At 39.0% G+C, this 23,449-nt stretch overlaps 1 protein-coding gene across 2 annotated transcripts; it reads right to left on the reverse strand.

Annotated features, from left to right (window-relative positions):
- Window positions 1-10,842: 10,842 nt before the first annotated feature.
- On the reverse strand, window positions 10,843-22,823 carry crx.S (cone-rod homeobox S homeolog). Of its 2 annotated transcripts, XM_041574062.1 has the most exons (5): window positions 22,688-22,823; window positions 19,773-19,825; window positions 15,859-16,080; window positions 13,526-13,677; window positions 10,843-12,934 (listed from the first exon to the last, which is right to left on the reverse strand). In XM_041574062.1, exons 3-5 carry the CDS (start codon window positions 15,953-15,955, stop codon window positions 12,311-12,313), a joined length of 873 nt encoding a protein of 290 aa, XP_041429996.1. In that variant the 5' UTR covers window positions 15,956-16,080; window positions 19,773-19,825; window positions 22,688-22,823; the 3' UTR covers window positions 10,843-12,310.
- Between the last annotated feature and the right edge of the window lie 626 nt (window positions 22,824-23,449).

Below are 23,449 nucleotides of genomic sequence, written 5' to 3' on the forward strand. Positions count from 1 at the left end.
ACCAGGATTTTACTATTGAGTGCTGTTCTTAGATCTACCAGGCAGCTGTTATCTTGTGTTAGGGAATCTGGTAACCTTCCCATTGTTCTGTTGTTAGGCTGCTGGGGGAGGGAGGGGGTTGATATTACTCCAACTTGCAGTACAGCAATAAAAAGTGACTGTAGTTTATCAGAGCACAAGTCACATGACTGGGGCAGCTGGGAAACTGTCAATATGTCTAGCCCCATGTCAGATTTCAAAATTAAATATAAAAAAAATGTATTTGCTCTTTTGAGAAACAGATTTCAGTGCAGAATTCTGCTGGAACAGCACTATTAACTGATGCATTTTGAAGTGAGACATGTTTTCCCATGACCCTTTGAGCACAAGAGCAATCATTGCACAGATCAGCACCTATCATTAAAGATACTTGCATCAAATGTTGCTCCATGCACTTGTGCCCCACTAGTGTGTTTGGATCTTTTTTCAACTGACCTTCTATGATCATTATACTAAAGATTTTAAAGGGATACTGTCATGGGAAAAAAATTTTTTCAAAATGCATCAGTTAATAGTGCTACTCCAGCAGAATTCTGCACTGAAATCCATTTCTCAAAAGAGCAAACAGATTTTTTTTATATTCAATTTTGAAATCTGACATGGGGTTAGACATTTTGTCAATTTCCCAGCTGCCCCCAGTCATGTGACTTGTGCCTGCACTTTAGGAGAGAAATGCTTTCTGGCAGGCTGCTGTTTTTCCTTCTCAATGTAACTGAATGTGTCTCAGTGGGACATGGGTTTTTACTATTGAGTGCTGTTCTAAGGGTAGGGACACACTGGACGATTTGTCGCCAACGTTTTTTATAAAGTAAATCGCGGCGACAAGACGATCGCCTTTTTTGAACAGACGATTCACAGCGACTATTGGCACAGAGCGATTTGTATCCCATTACTCTGTGCGGTACGTGCTCCACCCAAACTGGAAACGGTTTGTGCTTCCCGCTGTAACCTGGCGTCTTTACGTGCTTGCGTTCTTGCGTCATTGCGTTCGCATTGTAATTTGAATACAATTGCTGCTACTTATCTGTATGTGTGTGCGTGTCTAGGAGATTTCAGTGCTTTTCTAAGTACATGCTATTTCTGATAAATCGCTCGGAAAAGGGTCTCAGTGCGTTTTGGAGCTACAGGCGATTCACAAACGCGCTGTGGGCACAGGAGCTGGCGTCTTTCATTTGGTTTTGTTCAGAGACAAAACGAGCGATATGTCGCCGCGATTTGCTTTTTAAAAACGTTGGCGACAAATCGTCCAGTGTGTCCTTACCCTTAGATCTACCAAGCAGCTGTTATCTTGTGTTAGGGAGCTGTTATCTGGTTACCTTCCCATTGTTCTTTTGTTTGGCTGCTGGGGGAAAAATGGGAGGGGGGTGATATCACTCTAACTTGCAGTACAGCAGTAAAGAGTGATTGAAGTTTATCAGAGCACAAGTCACATGACTGGGGCAGCTGGGAAACTGACAATATGTCTAGCCCCATGTCAGATTTCAAAATTGAACATAAAAAAATCTGTTTGCTCTTTTGAGAAATGCATTTCAGTGCAGAATTCTGCTGGAGCAGCACTGTTAACTGATTCATTTTGGAAAAAAATGTTTTTTCCCATGACAGTATCCCTTTAAGAGCAATTGCATGTAAGATGCAATTATAATTGTGTGCATTTTAGTGCATTGGATGCGACTGCACCGAGTGCAACTACCCCTTGCACTGCAATTTTGCTGTAGTTGTAAAATAATTAATTGTGGGTAAAAAAAACATGGTAACTTGCACCAAGTGCAAAACCCCTTTGCTCGGCAATTACATTATTGTTGTAATACAATGTATTGTCGATAAAAAAAACATGGCAACTTGTGGCCATAATTGCACTTTGCACATTGTGGTTGCCCTTATGAATGAAATTTACATCATTATGTGCCCTGGTGGGTACGAAACGCGTAGGGCTGATGGAGATGCAAGTGTACATTATTAACTTTGTAAAATAAAGATATTTTTTAACGTAAAACTTTTCTGGTCCTGTGGATCCGTTTGAGTGCCGGGCAGCTCTGTTCTTTCATCGATTTTTCTGGCGTGCTGCTCCCTAAAGCTGGGGCTCTGGGGCTGCTGCACCCGGACCACATCTACTACTCGGTGAGATATTTACAATATATTCTGGGGCACCGTGTCTCTCTAAACATTTGCCCTTGTAAATGAACCCCAGTTAATAAATAAGTAAATCTATTGACCAAAGCTCTACAGGGCTACATTTGAGGGAAAGAGCTTAGAAGAGTCTTAGGGGCAAATTCACTAACCTGCAGAGTTGCGCTAGCGCAGGCTTCACCACACTTCGCCAGGCGAAGTTTTGCCAGGGCGCCGCTAATTCAATAAAATCCAAAGTTGCACTCAGGGAGGTCAAAGGTAGCGAAGTTGCACTAGCGTTAATTCGTCAAGGAAAGCGCAGTTACGCTAGCGATGCCTAATTTGCATACGGCACCAAGTTAAAGTACAATGGACGTATATGTAGCAGCAAATACATTAGACTACACAAGGCTGGGAAAGCTTCATTAAATAAAATAGAGTTGTTATTTTGCCCTATACAGAGCCGGGCCAACCCGGCCAGGGGCCCTAGGCAGCCTGGCGGGCCAAGGCGCCGGCTCTGCGCGCGCTCGACTGCGCATGCGTGAAAGTGCGCTCCAATGCGCATGCGCCAAAGTGCGCGCACGCATGCGCAGAAGCGCGTTTACACCAGCGCCAGTCGAGGAGAGACGGGACCGGACACGGGGTAGGCGACCCCCTTAGCTTTGCGCCCTAGGCACGTGCCTACTCTGCCTACCCCTAGTTCCGGCCCTGGCCCTATACATTTGCCCACTGTACCCCCCAAAAATATTTTGATCTTTTTCAGCCTATCACCCTTAATAAAGGAAAAGACGCCAGCGTTTTTTGAGACTTAAAAAACTTAGCAATCTCTATCTACTCTATTGCACTTTGTCTGGTCTGAGGTGGCAAGTCTGGCGCAAGAGGTAACGTTCAGTAAAATGCGCAAGTTAGTGAATTAGCATAGTTACATCCCTTCGCCATAGCGCAACTTCACCTGGCGTAAGGGTGCGAAGTAGCGCTAGAGTAGGTCCACTTCGCTACCGAATTTACGCCAGCGCCTGTTAGTAAATCGGCGAAGTAACGAAATGACGTCACACTGGCGAATTTGCGCCAGCGTTAGGCACTTCGCACTTTAGTGAATTTGCCTCTAAATATCTAGCCCTCATATCTGGGTATATCCCATGTTACAAAAACCTTGATGCACTTACAAAGACTTAATTCTGATACTTGCTAGGTTGTCATATCATATATATAGTATATATTTAGACTTAGTTGAAATGCACCTTTTTATAATATGATTACAATTTGCAATGTACATCCATGATGCTGCTGTCAGACATTAACCAAACTTCTGCAGCACAGCACAAACTTACAGTTTTAATGGAAACGAGAGACAGAGAAGTCCCAAACGACTGTGTAAATGTGGCCACTCTAAAATGCTGCGGGTCTTATGGCCTTTCATTTAAATGCGCATCTTGCATGCTGGCAAACAACACATTTCCATTTACACTTCTATTTACTCCTTAAACCTTCCAGCCTGTCTCAGCAGGGGCTGCATAACTTTAACCACCCCTGTATTTCCCTGCTCAGCAAAAACTGCATGTCTGTGAGCAGTGGGACGTTTTTACAAATAATCAGTTCGTTAAGTGTGCGCCAGTCTGTCCTTCTGACGAGCTAAAACCTTACAATAGGCAATCAGTGGAACTTACTGGTTATGTAGATCATTTAAACAATGCAATAGTCAGCTGTCTTGCCAATTACTGCAGTGGAGTAAGCATTAACTCTAGCTAATATGTGTTTTTAAAACTGCTACCACAGCCAAGCTTTTGTACCATAAAATGTTATTTACGTTCGCCATCGGGGGTTAGGGTTGCCACCTTTTCTGGAAAAAAATACCAGCCTTCCTATCTTTTTTTTTACCATTTCTCCAATTGCAATTGGCGAAGAAATGTATATATATATGTAGTTTCAAATATGCAGGGTCGGACTGGGGGGCCCGGGTCCCACCGGGACTGCTGGTCCAGGGCCCCCCGCCCCCCTACTGCGCCGCACCGAGTTCGGCCACTCGAACGCCGCCATGCGCATGCGCGAGCGGCGCTTCTCGTGCGCATGCGCGAGTGGCGCTTCTCGTGCGCATGCGCGAGCGGCGATGCGCGTCGGCGAAAAATTTTTTTTCTCCAAAATTTTTATATGTAGAGGGGGTCTGGCCCGGCGGGGGCCCACGAGGGTCTGGGCCCACCGGGTTTTTTCCCGGTGTCCCGCCGGGCCAGTCCGACACTGCAAATATGGTACAGGTATGGGATCTGTTATCTGAAATACTTGGAACCTGGGGGTTTGGGGATTTGGGATCTTTCCATAATTTGGATCACCATACCATAGATCTACTAAAAATTGATTAAACATTAAATAAATCCAGCAGGATTGTTCTGCCTCCAATATGGATTCATGCAGCTCAGTTACCATCAAGTACAAGCTTCTGTTTTATTATTACAGAGACAAGGAAATCATTTTAATAACTTTGAATTATTTGTTTAAAATGGACTCTATGGGAAATGACCATCTGGCAATCTGGAGCTTTCTGGATAACAGGGTTCCAGATAAGGGATCCCATATCTTCGTGCCTTTAAAAAATTATTTGTGCAAGGACAAAAATGTGCGGTTTCAATAGAGACCGAATACCTTGACTGTAGTTTAAATGGAAGCAGTTTAGTGAGCTGAGGGAATTAAACCATTTAAAGGGATACTGTCATGGGAAAAAAATTCAAAACACACCAGTTAAGAGCAGGGGCACACGCGCAGATTCGGGGAGATTTAGTCGCCTGGCCAATGCACTCACGGTGATTCGATTTCCGAAGTCGCCCGAAGTTTCCTCGTGAGGGCGACTTCGGAAATCGAAGCAAGGCTTTTCTTTTTCTCATTATAGCAGGGGGAAGGCAGTTTGGGGAGATTGTCAACCCGCAGAAGAGGCGATTAGTCGCCAGGCAACTAAATCTCCCCGAATCTGCCCCTGCCCTAATTCTACACTGAAATCCGTTTCTCTATAACAGATTTTTTTATATTTGATTTTGAAATCTGACATGGGGCTAGACATATTGTCAGTTTCCCAGCTGTCCCCAGTCATGAGACTGATAAACTTCAGTCACTCTTTACTGCTGTACTGCAAGTTGGAGCAGGGCTGGAACTGGGGGTAGGCAGAAGAGGCACGTGCCTAGGGCGCAAAGGTGAAGGGGCGCCAGGCACATACCTCTTGCGATGCCTACCCCTAGTTCCAGAAGCGGTGGCAGCAGTTTTTCTCCTCTTGCGAGTGCTTGCGTCCTCTGCGCATGTGCACTCACGCGTCCTCTGTGCACGTTGTCTTCCGTGCATGCACATTCGCGTGTCATCAGTGCAAGCACTCTTCCCTACAGCGGGGGGCGACGTAGTCTGCCAGGTTGCCTGGGGTGCATGATATCAATTCCATCCCTCTCCCCCCCAGCAGCCAAACAGAAGAACAATGGGAAGGTAACCAGATAACAGCTCCCTAACACAAGATAACAGCTGCCTGGAAGATCTAAGAACAGCACTCAATAGTAAAATCCAGGTCCCACTGAGACAACAACAGCCTAACAGAAAGTAGTTCCATCCTAAAGTGCTGGCTCTTTCTGAAAGCACATGACCAGGTAAAATGACCTGAGATGCGCCTACACACCAATATTGCAACTAAAAAAAAATACACTTGCTTATAGAGTGAATTATTTGCAGTGTAAACAGTGTAATTTAGAAATTACAAATACATCATAAAAATCACGACAGAATCCCTTTAAGTAATATAAGTGCTGGAATTTTTCATGTGGCATTGACCTTAATCTTTCCGGTCGGACATGGCTCATACCGCTAGTGGCTACCACAAGAAAAATAAATGGACTCTTTGTGTTGCGTTGAAAATAAGGGAAATCACCTGCCTGGATCTGGCAAGTTGTTTTAAGGATTATTTTTGCTCATTACTTAGAATACAATACAGAGAAACATCACTGCATAATTATTAGGTGTATTTTATCATTTTGGATATTTTCTCCTGCATATGTTCCAACAATCCCTTAAGGAATCTTCTATACAAAAAAGATTGTTTAGTAGAGTTTCTATACTTGAACATATAAGTAGCCAGTAAATTGAAACTTATTGCCATATTATACAGAGAATTGTATCCATTCCCTCTGATTAGTATCCCTTCGTTAAGTGATTGCTGTTTATTAATAATGATTGTTTATTACGCTTATAACCTCTGTCATGGGAAGTTTTTTTTTTTTTTTAAAGAGGACAACGGAATTTCATTCTAGCCAATGAAATGCAAGGAACAAACTATTATGTTCTGTTTTGTTTAATTAAAAGTGGTTACCCAGAATCCTTAGGGACTCGCAGGCAGCTGTCATCCTCTATTTCAGAACCTATTTGTCATGTTGCTGGGAGAGGTAATCCCTCCTAATTCAGTTACCAATCTGCTGGGGGAGCACAGAATATAAGAGGATTGGGACATTTGCTAAATTAGATAAGTCAAGCTAACATATAAGGGCAGCGTTGTACAGGATTGCAGACATTCTAGTCACTATAGTTATAAGAGAGAGAGGTAAACAGATTCATTGCAGCCAATAGAAATCTGAGTAGAAATTGGTGACTAGCGTTACGATGTGTGTGATTGCTCCACCTTTGTTCATATGAACAGAAATTTTCCATTGTTGATAGGAAGATGGTGAGGACTGATATTTAGCTCCTCCTCCTCCAGATTGTTATATGGTGAATAAAATACCCCCTCTTGTAAAATATAAGGATATTATAAGTCCCGTGACCACACAAAAACACAAGGCCGAGTGTTTTTATACAGGTCATGGTACCTTCTAATATCCTCATATTTTACAACTGGGGGTACTTTATTTATATAATACAGGTATAGGATCCGTTATCCGGAAACCCAATATCCAGAAAGTTCCGAATTACAGAAAGACCATCTCCCATAGACTCCATTTTATCCAAATAATCCAAAATTTTTAAAATAATTTCCTTTTTCTATGTAATAATAAAACAGTAGCTTGTACTTGATCCAAACTAAGATATAATTAATCCTTATTGGAAGCAAAACCAGCCTATTTGGGTTTATTTAATGTTTACATGATTTTCTAATAGACTTAAGGTATGAAGATCCAAATTATGGAAAGATCCGTTATCCGGAAAGCCCCAGGTCCTGAGCATTCTGGATAACAGGTTCCATACCTGTACACACATTTTAGTGAGTCATGTGACGGAAGTGACATCAGAACTCAACGTTTATAACGGATGACATCAGAACTCACCGTTTAGAAGGATATAATTTACAAGATATTCATAGCATTTGTGTATTATATAAGGATTACCGCCTTGAGGTTTTCCATCCGTTGCTGAACTACATCTTGCAGCATTATCCATCTGCCTAAGGACCCGGAGCGCTTCATTTTCCAAAAATCGGCTGAAGTTGCCTCACAAGGAAAACGAAGCAATCGGAGTGCCATCCTGCCAGCGATTTACATTCTAGCTGGCGGGAAAGCATTTAAAGCAGATTAGTTGCTCTAAGAAGAGACGATTTGTCGCTGGGTGACTAATCTCCCCAGAATCTTAGCGCATATCACCACCCTAAATTGCAATAAATCGCTTTTGCTTCGCATTTTTTTTTCAAACCAGTGAATCCTGCTTTCTGTGTGGGCTTTACGAGGTTGTTAATATGTCACTTTAGGAGTATTAGGAGTCTTTTAAGAGGTGATATAGTGGTTATATGCCAGCTATCCCCATCCCAGATTACAGAAAAAGCCACATGTGTGATTGTGGGGATTATTTTCCCTTAAAAGCTTGCATCTGTTAAGCAAAGTGAACCAATTGAAGCACAATCGCCATCTGAAGTCGTTTTATCCCCAAAAACATGGTAAACATTCAGAGAAAAGCTGAGTTTATTCACCTCATTTTGAAACAACCTTATAATGGTATCTCACTTTGATAAAGACGGCGCTTTTGTGAGTAGGTAAAAAAAACATTCGTTTCTGGTTTTGGCCTGTTTGCATGTATTTCCCCCCGTAATAATCCTACCCATTTTACTAGAGAGTTGCACATAAAATAAAGAAAAATCATAAAAATGTTGTAACTTTAATATCTTTTTGCTTCTGAAAATCCTATTCTTGTAGAAAGCTGGTGTTCTGGCTTCTCCTTTCAAAAAGTACAACAAACATGTGGGTCTCTGTTTACTTTAATTTGTCTTAAAATGATAAGGAAACGGTAATAGGAGTGTATATCACTGTTACAGAACCCTTTCCTGTATATTTACAGAGCTGCCATCAACCCTGTAAAGGCATTCTGCATAGACTACAATAACTGCCCTTAGTTTTTGCAGAATGTTTTATTACGGTTGAACAGTATGGTGTTAATAATAATAAATTTTCAAAAGCGACGCGAAGATTCGCCATTGAAAATTCACCGGCATAAAAAAAATAAATGGTTGCTGATGTCCAGCAAATTTTCGCCAGAGTCAAAAAATGCACGCCAGCGTCAAAACCAAGATGCCGGCGCCGTTTTGCAAATTTCACGGGAAATTCACAAATTTTTCGGCAAAGCGAAACGCCCCAAATTCGCCCATCACTAATTATCTCTACATTTGGATCATAGTCTCATACGTTACTATTATAAAAAAAATAAATAACCCCCATTCAGGTATAAAACAGAATTCATGAAACACAATGTTTGATTCTTCTAGCTATTTAACTATATTCTTACACATAGGGGCAGATTTATCAAGGGTCGAATTTCAAATAAAAAAAACTTCGAAATTCGTATGAAAAAAGACCGAAGTCTATTTGAAAAATTTTTTCAGATGAATAGGCCATTTCAGTTCGAATTTGAATCATAACATCGTATTCAGTCATATTCAATTCAAACGTTTTTCCCAAAAAAACTCAGCCACCAATTGGCTAAAACAGTAATGCGGCAGGTTTTAGATGGTGAATGGTTGAAGTTGAATTTTTAAAGAGACAGTACATGATAAATTTCGATATTATAATTTTCTTCATAAAATAGCTCGAAATTTGAAATTTTTTCATTCGAATTTTCACTTCGACCCTTGATAAATCTGCCTCATAGTTCACTGCAATTTGTGTGTAGTCTACTGCACAGTTTTTTTTCTAAGTGGGTCTGAGCTGGAGTAAAGTGCTGTGCTGTGATAAATGTACATCATACTCCTGAATGATATACAGTATGGAATTGTGCTGTGTTGCTCACACTGAGGGAAAACTATTCTTTTGTACTCCTCACACCATGAAAGAATTCTGCACAAGAATTTGCCTTCAGGACTCTAGGGGGCAGATTTATCAAGGGTCGAATTGAAAATTTGAATTTTTAAATTCAATTTTCAAGTTTATCGTAGTGTAATTCGATTAGAGAATAGTCCAAATTCGATTCAAGTTTAAAAAAAATACGAAATTTGAATTTAGAAATTTATCATGTACTGTCCTTTTAAGAATTCAATTTGACTATTCACCTTCTAAAATCTGCTGATTTGGTGTTTTAGCCTATGGAGACGTTTGGTGGTCTTTTGGAAAAAAATGTTTTTTAAAAAAATCTTTTTTAAATCTAATCGAGTTTGAGGGTCGATCCTATTCACCCGAATTTAAAAAATGTGAATTTTATTTTTACATTTTGTTTTTTTTTTCCGAGTTTATGGGAGAAATTTGACCATTGATATATATGCCCCTTCATGTTGTCTCAAAATGTCCAGGACCCCACTCGCCTCAAATGTCAACCAATTCCTTCTATCCTTCCTTCTATTGGTTATCACTGAGCCCATTTGGCACCCATGGCCCTCCCTCTTTTCCTCCTGTGTGCCCCTATAGTTACACCCTTGAATTTGGTCAGATATAAACAAACGCATAAGACTTGTCTCCATGGACTGTACTAAACGGGGCATACACATTAACATAAGGCCAATACTGGCTCTAGTTGTGTTGAGGTTCCATGATATCACACCACATTTGTATCCCATGGGAAATTCACGGAAGACATATCAGAGATGGAATACTGCATGAGCATGTTTATCACAGCATGTTATTATGTTGGCCTTATCTATGGCTTTAAATACCTTTAAATTTGTTAGAGATGTAATTTTTGGCTCCTAACTATAACAAATATTTGTGGTGGATGACCTAAAAAAAAAAAAAAAAATATATATATATATATTTTTATTATTTATTTATCTATTTATTTTTTTAGGTCATCCACCACAAATATAGAAAAAATGTAAAATAAATAAATAAATAAATTAAAAAAAAATGTGTATATATATATATATATATATATATATATATATATATATATATATATATATATATATATAAATATATATATATATAAATATATATAAATATATAGGTATGGGACCTGTTATCCGGAATGCTCGGGACCTAGGGTTTTCCGGATAACAGATCTTTCCCTAATTTAGATCATCATACCTTAAGTCCATTATAAAGTCATATTAACATTAAATAAACCCAATAGGCTGGTTTTGCCTCCAATAATTATTAATTGTATCTTAGTTATATAACAATTATTCCATGGTTAGTATACCTTTATAGTAGGTCATATTTTAATGAGGTAGGACAACAAAATATGGCAAAAATAACGACTTGACTAAAGCCCTAACTCCAGAGCATTTTGGATGCGTTTGTCAAAAAAACTGCACAACAACCATGCAGATTGTGGTTCAACACAATAATTTTAATATTTTGCACATTTATATTTTTTGTCATAACATTAATTAATTAATATATCAGAACTAAGAGAACGTTTGTACTAATTCGTTGGAACAGACACAAACCCCTACGTAGAACTATACTAGTCAACACAAAGATGAAAGCACAACACAGAAAAACACTTCTCGTCTATAGGATTCCATAGTACGACAAATCATACAGTGGCGGGTAGGTAGAAACATTTTATAAAATAAATTAACTCCATTCAAAAATATCATTGGTTAGTTGTCTTGAGTTTATGCCTGTTCAAATAAATGTGCATTTCTTGCAATGTACTACAGTGATTGTGTTAGCGCTGGTACATGAGGAGCCTGTTAAGTCTTCAAGTTGGATTCCAGTATCTGGAATTGCACTGGTTGAGAGTCTTTCCTGAAGTTCAGACATTGTGTCCTTAACTGGACAGAGCAGAATACTTTTCATTCTTTATCATTTTTTCAAATACAGGTTTTGCATCAGGCGGCTGATATATACACCTGTTGAAGCTCCTGTGTGTGATCAGATATACTCAGAGTTTAAAATATGTATTGCTTGGCTAAAGAAGTTTCAACTGGAACAACAAGGGATGGCTGTGTTCATTCTTTTCTCATTCTGAAACTTTGGTATTTATTTGGAGAACTATTTTACTCCAGAGATTACTGATTATTCTTTGGTGGCTGGGACATAATAAGCAAAATGTTCAGCAAAGCAGGTTTGATGCAGATAACCTGAAGATTTTTATCACAAGAAATTTCCCAATCAACAACAAGATGGAGGAGCGAGGACTGTGTTATCATAGCCTCAATCCAAAGTGCTTTTAAAATTATCTCCCCTACATTTGCTGTAATTTTCTCAAAATTTGGGTCAGGGCACATGCTCAGATTCAGGGAGATTAGTCGCCAGGCATCAAATCTCTTCTTCGGGGCAACTAATCTCCCCGAAATGCCTCCCGCCGGCTACCATGTAAATTGGATAACTTCAATGGCACTCGGAGCACTTTGTTTTCTGAATTCGCCAGAAGTTGCCTCACAAGGAAACTTCGGGCGCGCTCCGAGTGACATCCCACCGGCGATTTGCATTCTAGCCGGCGGGAGGCAGTTCGGGGAGATTAGTCGCCCTGAAGAAGAGGATATTTGTCGCCAGGCGAATAATCTCCCTGAATCTGAGCGTGTGCCCTGACCCTTAATGTTTTTTCAGTTCAAAAAAAGAAATGAGAAAATTAACTTGTGTTGAGTTTTTCGAGTAAATTACATTGTGTAGTTACAGGAAATTTGTTCTAAAACATTTAATGGCAAAAAGACATAAAGTTATAAATGTTTTTGTGTTTGTTCCATCGTTACATTTCTGATCCAGACAGTCTTGTAGAGCGGGAATATAAAGCAAAGTTTATACTGAAGTGGAGGATGATGAAAATGAGGCTTGCGCTTCAGTCAGATTTACAAGACTTGAAATTTCCATGAGCTCTGGTCTTTATAATCAAGGCAGTCAGTGGCATTGAAATTAAGCTTCCAGGAAGCAGTTTGGTCCTTGTAGTCTAAGCAATCCACTGAGGTGAAGCCAAGACTGGAAGCTCCATATCCCTGGGCAGAAAGGGATGCTGGAGATTGGCTGAGGTGACTACCCATCGTAGATGAGGCAATTGGGCTCAGGGTGGAACCAGGAGCTGAGAGCTGTGGGTGCATAGGAGACAGATAGGATCCACAGTCCAGCCCTGTGAAATAAGATGAAGATCCTCCATAGCTCTGAGTATAAGCAGGGGCCTGACTATAGGTCATTGGGTAGCCAGCTGACCTCTGCATGCAGGGAGTAGTTGCAATAGAGAGAGGATCAGGAATGGGGGATATGGATGCTGGACTCCATATGGACACTGTTGCACCAGCTGTGGAACTAGGGGTAACTGCAGTGCCAGGAGGAGGAGGACTGTACTGGCCATTGGTGCTTGCCTCTGAATTTGTCTCCCTGGCAGGGGATGTCTTTTTCTTAGCTGGTCGAGGCTTAGCTTGTCCCGTGCTCTGCTGTTGTTGTTGGCGACATTTTGCCCTTCTGTTTTTAAACCAGACCTGCATCACATTAAAAAAAAATGGAAAAAAACATAAAGCGCTTACTATATAAAATAAGTTCAAATTAATATCAATGATTAAAGCTGCTGATTAACTAACATACTGTAGGTCCTAAACTGCTCCAGTGCAGCCACCCATAGCAATTAGAGATTGGTTTTGATCAGTCTGCTTAAATTTAAAAAGTAAAAGAAAACCCTGACACTTTCCGTTAATCTGGAAAGGCAGATGCATTGCTGTAGGTTTAGTTCTGTACTTGTTGCCTTTCAGTTTTATAGATATTTATTAGAGGTGCACGAGTATATTTCTTAGACAATTCAAATACTGCAAGCACTGTTTTATTGTAATCATAAAAAATTCTGGAAGGCATTTATTAAAATATACATGGGAAGCGCATGGGTGGGACATGGACATCCCCTGAAATGCCCCTTCCTTTATTGATGCACAATAAAGTAACATCATGGGAAGCAAAGCACTAAAGAGACCCTGGGCCTACGAGTGCTGCAAACTGAGGCATTGTCACATATACTAAAGAGGAAATAATATACTAGATGGTAAACTGAGGATGCCAGCAATCAATCGTCCATTTCTTACCTGCACTCGGGATTCTGGTAGATTTATCTTTAGAGCCACCTCCTCCCTCATGAAAATGTCAGGGTAACGTGTTTTAGCAAAGAGGGATTCCAAAATATCCAACTGGGCCCTGGTGAAGGTCGTTCTCTCTCTTCTCTGTTTCCGCGGGGTTGCTGAGGGGGAAATTAAAATGTTGATTAGTAAAGGTATTTACAGTGATTGTGGTGTTCATAACGTAAAATGGTCTATATTGTTCTAAGTAGTGATGGGAGAATAAATTCGGCAGGCGCAAATTCGCGCTGAATTTCCGCATTTTGCTGCCTCCGAATAAATTGGCGAATCTGTGGCAAACATTTGCTGCTGAATTTGAATGTGCGGCGGAATAGTTGCGCTCGTCAAAACTGTTGCAGGTCAACATTATTCGGACACCCATTGACATTAATGTGGGTGTCAAAATTCTCGTTCTCTGAACTTTGCGCAATTTTTTCGGCGAAATGGAACAAATTCGCCAATCACTGGTTTTAAGCATATTTTAGCTTTTAAGGAAGATCAGTTTATAATTTAGTATAAGGACAGTGGTAAATGGGGCTGCTTACTCACCCACTAAGCTGCAAAACACCCTGAATGCCATTGTCCTTATAAGTACAGGCATGGGATCCATTATCCGGAAACCAGTTATCCAGAAAGTTCAGAATTACGGAAAGGCCTTCTCCCATAGACTCCATTATAATCAAATAATCCAAATTTTTAGAAATGATTTCCTTTTTCTCCATAATAATAAAACAGCAGCTTGTACTTGATCCAAACTAAGACATAATTGCTCCTTATTGAAAACAAAACCAGCCTATTGGGTTTATTTAATGTTTACATGATATTCTAGTAGACTTCAGGTATGAAGATCCAAATTACGGAAAGACCCCTTATCCGGAAAGCCTCAGGTTCCCAGCATTCTGGATAATAGGTCCCAAACCTGTTCTACATATGCTTCAGCTAATACCACAGTTTACTCTACTGCTGCACAAAAGAATGTTGTATTGCAAAATGTCTTATTTTAGAACCAATTTCTATCAAATCAGTATGCAGCTATTTAAAACTATTAGAAACTATACAATGAACTTTGTGATTTAATTATTGTGATAATCTTTTTCTTCGGTTTAGCTTGTGCATGCATTGACTGACATAAGGAATTTGATCATGTATGTTATAGCTGTGTTTTAACTGTCTTGGTTTTGTTCACCTTAATTAACAAGAAGCCAAATTGTGTTGGACATAAAAAATTTGTGTATGAATAGCTTTTAAATGAAGCATCGCTGAGACATTGCGCTACCCTTGTTTAGTCAGATATACAACCTATCTTTATTTACCTGATATGCCCTTTTAAATAAAAGGAATAGTTTTACCCATGAAAAAAATCCAGGGAATGTATTTTTTTAATGTATTGTTATAAAGTTGTTGTAAATGCTTGTTGATCATTAGCCCTGGCCAATTTTGTTCTCATTGTTTTCTGCACAGTATATATGTAGCTGATTTAGTTTTAGGGTCAGATTCGGGGAGATTAGTCGCCTGGCAACAAAACTCCACTTCTTCAGGGCGACTAATCTCCCCGAACTGCCTCCCACCGGCTAGAATGTAAATCGCCAGTGGGATGGCATTGGGAGCGCTTTGTTTTCCGAAGTCACCCGAAGTTTCCTCGTGAGGCAACTTTGGGCGACTTCGAAAAACGAAGCGCTCTGAGTGCCATCCTGCCGGCGATTTGCATTCTAGCCAGTGGGAGGTAGTTCAGGGAGATTATTTGCCCATGAAGAAGAGGAGATTTGCCGCGGGCGACTAATCTCCCTGAATCTGAACGTGTGCCCTGACCCTTAGGTGTATTTCCCTGACAAGTCCCACTGTGCCATGCATTAATATAATATAAACGATAAACTAAAAATTTGTACTAAAAATAAAATGTGATCTTGGAAAAAAATATGTTGATTCGAAATTACTTTAACCAAGTACAAAGAATGGTTTGGCTATTTGTGATTCAGTTACACCGTTGAGTAGTTCTTAGTAAAGTAATCATTTTTACATAACTACATTTTAAAGGAATTCATTAAATGAACACAGTTTTGGACAGCAGAGCTAGTGTTATTTTGCAGCAAATGTAAGTCCTTGTTTTATCATTAATAAGTAAAACTTAATGTACAGTCAGGTCTGTTATATTATTGTTATATTGTTGAAAAAAAAACAACTGGTTCCTTACGCTGATCACATATTGAATAAGAAAAGACAGATGCATATTCCAGTATCAGACCCAACTAATTCTGTGAGTAAGAAAATGCATTTTAATACTATATGAAATAATGGAAACTTACTTGGGTATCCTACAGCTGAGTGCAGAAGGTCCATTCCAGTTCCAGCTAAGGTTAGTCCATTGACTGCATAATGAGGCTGTTTGATGTAGGACATCATTTCGATGACTTTCAGTGACTTTCAGGGGACTTCAATAAACTTGATATTTGTTGTGATCTGCTAGCCTCAAATCTGAGTTTCTTTAATTTCAGTTGATCCAAAGGCAGGTCTTCTCTCAGCTGAATCTGTTAAGTACACATCAAAATCTGAGATCCACTCCACTAAACTATTGAAGAGTAATAGGATAGTACTATGTGCTCATCTGTGTCTTATACCAGTAGTCCAAGGCTGGGACAGCCTATCTGCAGGTGAGACCAGTTTCTTTAAGGTCCCTTTACAGACCACTGACTAATTAAGACAAGGTTTGCCAAGGATGCTCCTCCCACATACCTCCCATTCTCTGCCCCAAACATTGCCTGCCCTTTCCCCTCCCCCAATTGTGGGGCAGAGATATGACAAACCATTGGGGTGGAGAAACAAAATACCTGAGCAAAAGAAAATGTATTGGCCACAAAGCTTCATTATAACAAAAATGTTATCAAGAGGTAAATTGTTCCATTTTCAGATAAGGTGGCATCTCTGCTAACACATTACATTGTTTTGATAATTACTCCTAATAACCTTGTTATAATAGGTTATATTGGACCATAACATATAAAACAGAGGTCAATGTCCACCTTAAAAATACCATTTTATTTTACATGGTTTTACCATGTTTATTTTCTACATGTTTCTGCTTAAAATATTAGGGAAATCTTGTGCTCCCCAGAGCATTACAAAACTATTGTAAAGGGATTCCTATTGTCCCGAATGACTTTCTTTACATTTGATGGTGTAAATTGCAAATAACTCAACCCTCGAATGCTTCTCCAGCCCCTGCTATTGATAGTCAAATTCACTTCTTTACAGTGTGATCCTCAGGGGTTTAATGATACAGGACAATGGGCACTCATGGGGTTCTGGATAACACAAAGAGTTTATTTAGCATGGGCAAAATGGGTGATGTGTCCCCAGCTAATATCCTATTACACCTTTTTGTTTGGGCGTCAATGACTATCACCAAGGGTGTGTTAATACAGTGCTAATTAGGTAAACAGAGATAGAGGAATCTGATGAGCAGCTTCATTAGGATAACATCTGGGAGAAAAGATTCTAAATGATTATCTGTGCCCCCTCTAGATGGGTTTCCATGGACTTGTACAGGCATTTCAGGAAAACAGCACAGAATTTTAAAAAAGGTGAAAGTTATATTTATATTAAAAATGTTTTTAATTAGTGAATGTGAAGTCTCCTGTAACAGGCATGTTATGCCTGGATAATATTTACATATTGTATAGAAACAGAAGAATTGGGTAAAACTTGGGAACTAAGTACTAAGCACAGCCAATTTAGCCTTAACTTTTTGTAGGAAAGCAATGGTGAGCCATGGCCAACAATCACTGTGATTATATATCAGACATAAAGATCAATCTTACTAATAAAATTAAATGATAAGAATGCTCTATAGAATATAATCCAATAATAAGTGGCAGTAGTAAAAGCTGCAAATGGAAGTTTATATTTATGTCTCGGAAAATCATTCCTATTGGCGAATTTTAAACAAAGGATTTTAGCCTTGTCAGGTTGTTCTAAATCATTTAATCTGGAGCCCCATTTCCTTCTGTGATTTATGCCTCTTGGTTTCCCTCACTTGTAGAGGGCTTGTAGACTTGATAATATTTTGTAGCAATTTGCAATTAACATATGAAAGTGTTACAGACATCAGCAGAAGATAGCAGAACATCCATTCCACATATTTGCCTGTAATTAGTGTGAAGCTGACTTGCTGTAATACACTGCTCCCTGAGATATAATTAAGTTGTCATTAACACTAACAGGTAGCTAATTACTTCCCGCTGTTTAGTGAAACATGGTGGACCAGTAAGTTGGAAGATCTGTCTATTGGTGGAGTGTGAGGCAGACAGACCCAACCCGTCATATGGTCAATTATCTTCAATTACTGAAATCCAAGGCTGGGTTTCCAAATTGTACAGCACAAACATTAATGGGTGTGAGGTCCATGTCTCCTCTAACTTCCTGTTGATTGCAAGCTCTAAAATACAATTGGCCTTTAGTAGTAAATTAAAAGTTTTTTTTTAACCCAAAACATATTACTTTGGATAATTTTGTATCTCTCTGCTCAGGGATGTTGATATGAGAGCAATGTGAATTCTACATATAGACTGCAGATGCCTAGCTCAGTCTGCACAAATGCCAATTATTGACCTATTAGGTTATTTATACCCAAACTGGACTAATATCTATCATTCTGTGAGATGAACATGACAAATGGAACAGTCTAATATTAAAAATGTACATTGGCGTGTATGTAAATATGTTTATAAAATATGCATACATATAGTTAGGGGGGTTATTTATCAAGGTCTGAATTTATCTCAGTATTTCTAATATCCAACTCCAAGCAACTCCGAATTCCCAAATGGACCTTATTTATGAAGAAAAAAGCCAGAAAAAACAGTGTTGGGCAAAACTCAGAAAACTTCAGAGCTTTCCCCGAAATTGTTCAAAGTTTTCCGCCAAAACTACGATTTTTTTGGAGTTTTTTGCTCCGAATACCCGAAATCATCGGATATCAGTACGGACATCAGCGCAGACACTGGGACCTTCCCCCAGTATAGGATCTTGAGAGCTTTTAGATGCCGGGGTTTCGGATTCTGAGTTTTTAGACCATCAGACTTTAATAAATCTCGAATAATTCTATGGGTTTTTTTTGCTCAGAAAACTACGAATTATTCGAGGTTCGGATATTCAGAGCTTTATAAATAACCCCCTTAATATTGAAGATTAATTTTAATGCTGCTTGCTGGAAAATCTGAGCACCCAACAATTTCCATTGGCCTGTTCAGAAAGCCATGAGTACAGAGAAATAATATATGACAATATTCACAAATAATTTTATAGATATTTGGGAGGGTTATATATCAAAATCCGAACTTTTCTGATGTGTAACATACTAGAATCCACAATTTACCCTTATTTATCATTAAAAAACCACGAAAAATTCGGATCAGGAAAAAACACGACTTTTTCAGATTGTAACGCGAAAAATCTGAATTTTTTGCATCCTTGGGGTTTAATAAATCTCGAAAAATTCAAGGGTTTCTTTCCACTAAAAATTCGGATGTTATAGTTAAAAAGCTTGATTTGTTTCGAGTTTCTAGCATTCGGAGTTAAATAAAAATAAATAACCCCTTATGTTTCTCCTATGTACCTTCCTAGAAATGCTCTGATAAATTAAATATCATCCTAAGACATGGATACAAATTCCCACATTGGATAGTTTATCATAAATCAAGCAGCAAAAACATTTATAAAAAACATGGATTTCAGTAGTCAGTAGTCACAACTGGCAAGCCATTTTCTCTCCAGCTGCCCATAGTGAGGGTTTGGGTTGTGTGTTTAAAAAAAAGGAGCCCAAGTAATAAATAAAATGAGTTGAGTAACAAATTGTAATATTAATGAATGGCTTGTAATGAAAAGGAAACAGAAGCTATTATTTTGTATAACCCTGTTCTCCCTCACATTGTCTTATTAAACAAAGAAGTGCCCATTAGAGTTTAATTGCATCCATTTGGACTGCTTTTTTCTTGATCGTCTAGTATTGTTACTTTTTCAGACAATTATGTTAAAACATCGATATTGGGTAATATTGAACCTGGTGGAGAAGAGGAATTCTCATTTCTTTTGAAAATTAGACATTCATGCAGTTGTGGCAGGTAGAGAGGCCTGAAAATAGTTTTTGGTGTGGAGTAAATATGTGGCAGACAAATAATTAAGATCCAGGCAACAATACTCTACCCATATAATTGGTACTTACCAATTAGCAGCAGTTTCAGCCACAGGGAATCTAATATGGAGTCCTGCTGTTTTCTGCAACAAAACACAAAATCCCATTCATGTTGACTTTCCAACCATAAATTTTCTTACATCCCTAAGAGGAATGGAGTTTGGAGCAGTGAGTTGTAGTAAGGGGATTTGCATGATCTGCACAAGTCCCATTAAACCCCTAGTGAAACAAAAACAGTTTGACCCTATTAAAAACAAGGATTCAGGATTATATTCCCAGAAAGAACAATTGCTAAACTGTCCCTATTCCACATTCACGGTAGGCGGCCAAGGAGTTAACAGGGGGGCTGATTTACTAAGTTTGGGAACTATTCAATCACATTGGGATTAATTTCTCTCTGAATAACGGAGCCTTGTATGTGGAATTAGGGCATATTAACCCTTTATCCAGTTCACTTTATTAGGTCTCCTAAATAAACATTCACTAAATCAGTCATGAAGTATATATTAATGCGTAACTATGCACTCAATCTGTATATTTTGTATAAAGGGGTCAATGTCCCAGGCCCCTGGGAAATCCAGTGCTTGATCTCCTCTATCATTTCCACTCGAGGCCCTGTTTGTCTAACAGAGATCCGAACAGATTAATTGCATCTAATACTGAACTGATGGTAGACACAAGCTGGAGAATCCCCTCGAGCCAAGTTACACACTTTTAAATAAGATTAAATGGATCTGTTTTGCAGTTTTCTTTCTTTGGCTATTGTAAGCTCTGTGGGACAGGATTCGCTTATACGCATTACTATTGATTTATGCTCATCCTTTAAAGCGCGAGCTCTGCTGGACAGTACTTATTATTTCAGCCTCATCATTTTTAGTATAGCTTGTAGAAACAAGTTTCCCTCATTGCAATTAATATTTCATCCTCATAATCCAGTAGAAAATATTAACTTTGAATGATAGAACTCCCTTTCTCACCCCTACTGTTGCATTCACTAGACTGTAAGCTCTGCAGGGCACGATTCCTTTCTCACTACTGTTGCATTTTATCCATCTACCCACCATTGCATATGATACTGTCATTATTGCCATTTAATTCGCATTTATTACAGTGTGAGCTATTTTGAAGTTCTTTTTACCCCCTATTAGTAGTGATATCTCTTCATTCAGTAGAGCATACACTTTGCATGCCTCCTAAAAACCTATGTGGTATGGATTGGTCTTTTCAACATTAGCTTTAGTTTCTATCCTTTTATTAGATAATATTGGTTGTTATTTGATCTTATTCTAGTCAATATTACTTGTAATTGTTCCATAAGAGCACAAGCTGCTTGGGATGAGATACCAGTATCGTGTTGGCACTGTTATGTATGAATAATAACCACCCAGCCCCAGAAGAGAAATATATTACATCTGGAATGCTTGTGTGTGTAATTATAGAAGAAACTCAAGAGAAAGCTAGCACTTACTGATAACAAAAGTTGCCTCACATCCCACATGAATAAGCTTGATATGAGCCCCAATCAGTTCCATGTTGCATGCGTTCCTTGCTAAGGAAGATTTGCACGTCACAAGTCCACCCATTGCATATGAACTCACAGAATTGAGTCAGATATTGTAATGACAAATCCTATGCCAATGGTGCTTTCTTATTAAAACACACATAATTCTTTGCTAGCAACATGTTGGGGCCTCTGCTGTTATGCATAAAAAACACAAAAATGCCAATGAAACTTCACTGAGATGAGGCAAGTTGAAACTATATCAAAAAAGCTAAAATATTTGCAAACTGGCTAGACCGTATCTTTACTAGAAGCATATCCCCGCACTGATGAACCTGTTGTCTAATAGATGCCAAATTAGAGAGACAAGGAAAGGACTCTGAAAGCAGGTGTAAGTCAACTTGCAGCAAATGTTGTAGTTAATTCTCATCCCTTTACTCTCGTACTAATGTTCAGAAGGTCTTGGCGTTTTGTATCCAATAGAATCGCAAACTGTTGTTTAATGTTATGAATGATGGCAGCATTTCCTTTTCCTGGTCTACATTCATTTTGAAATAATACAAAAAATAAATACCAGAAATAAGAAAAAGTAAATCAATTTCTTTCAGAAAGGAAAATATGGAGTTGCTTCTAAGAAAGGCAAGGCGTTGTCTTACTGGAAACTTTATAGAACAATAAAATATCTCTTCAGGGTAGGAACTCACACAGGTATCAATTAAACTGGGTGCCTCTACCCAGAGAGAGTTCTGCTTCTCTCATTTCCATTCACTATCATCTATCTATCTATCTATCTATCTAACTATCTATCTATCTATCTATCTATCATCTCTCTCTCTTTCTCTATCATCTATCTATCTATCTATCTATCTATCTATCTATCTATCTATCTATCTATCTATCTACTGTATCTATCTATCATCTCTCTCTCTCTCTCTTTCTCTATCATCTATCTATCTATCTATCTATCTATCTATCTATCTATCTATCTATCTATCTATCTATCTATCATCTATCCATCTGTCTCTATTTTTATCTGTAATGTCTTTATAAAAAAAGTATTAATCTACATTAATACTATAAATTAATGAATGTTTAAAATATTCATAATATTAAATATATCTACGCCCACTGTCTTATGCTTTGAATTTCCTAGAGTGTTTCTTTCAGAAGCTTTTCTCAGCGATCTCTAATAAATATCTGGATGTACATCTGCAAACAAATTTATCTAAATAAGTAACTTTGGGTTTTGTTTCTATCCCACTCTGCTGACCCCAACATGAAAGAAGTTAATCTAGATCAGAGCTGCAGAGCTGTATTATCAGGGGTAAGGACTTTAAATCATTAGTCATAATTTTATCAGGATGGCTAAACCTCTCTGTTTTAAATCTGGATCAGATATCCTGCGGATAGAAAAGTAGAAGGGGAACGAGAATTGGATCCTTACCTCAGAGAAGAGAGGACGAGGAGCGAGGAGAGCAGGTAGAGCTGGGCTTGTCACTTGGCTTGGAGGGTTTGTAGCATAGGAAGCTACAAGACGAGGGTGTCAATAGGAAATAAGTATCACCAAAGATAGTTGGGTGTCCATCTTTAAGCCGAAAGGGTTGTGATGTCATGGGGCATTGTATGAATTTCACTGGTTAATATGAGGAGTGTGGCAGTGGCTGGGGGCGAGGGGGGTGGAGTAGCTTTGGAGGAGGGAGAATATACTAGGATGGAGGTGACATTGTCAGGATGCCCATCTTGGCTCGTGTGCTGAGTGTGTCGACTTAATCCTGCTATGACATGCCGGGACCAATTAGTGCTTATCCCCCTAGACGGGATGCTGACACGTTGGCTCCCTAGAAAGGCCTGGGGAAAAGACAGATGTCCCTGTGGACCAATCTGGTCCCCCATCTCAGCGCAACGCTAAAGGCAGGTGGTCGCTACTTATAACTCATGGGTGTCCATCTGGAATAGATAGGTGCTGGTAGATGATATTGTTTGTATTGGCAGACACTGTATACCCATCCTGTCTGTGATCAACCCCCTGTTTCCCTACCCCATTTTATCTTTATTATTACAGTATAAACCCTCTTTGTAAACTATAACTTAAATACACTCCCGGTCTTTGCCCATAACCCATGCTGTACCCCAGTCCCTTGTCCTTACTCCAAAAATAATGGCCTAATCTTTTTTAAATAAAAGTGTCTTGCGGGTACAAAATGTA

The sequence above is a fragment of the Xenopus laevis genome, chromosome 8S, assembly GCF_017654675.1.
Source record: "Xenopus laevis strain J_2021 chromosome 8S, Xenopus_laevis_v10.1, whole genome shotgun sequence".
In the NCBI taxonomy this organism is placed as follows: Eukaryota; Metazoa; Chordata; class Amphibia; order Anura; family Pipidae; genus Xenopus; species Xenopus laevis.

Coding starts and splice junctions, on each gene's coding strand:
- crx.S (XM_041574062.1), bottom strand. CDS start 15,955: ATGATGTCCTACATCAAACAGCCTCATTATGCAGTCAATGGACTAACC. Junction 13,678..15,858: donor CTCAGCTGTAGGATACCCAA/GTAAGTTTCCAT, acceptor TTTCCCCCTCAG/CAACCCCGCGGAAACAGAGA. Junction 12,935..13,525: donor TACCAGAATCCCGAGTGCAG/GTAAGAAATGGA, acceptor AATGTGATGCAG/GTCTGGTTTAAAAACAGAAG.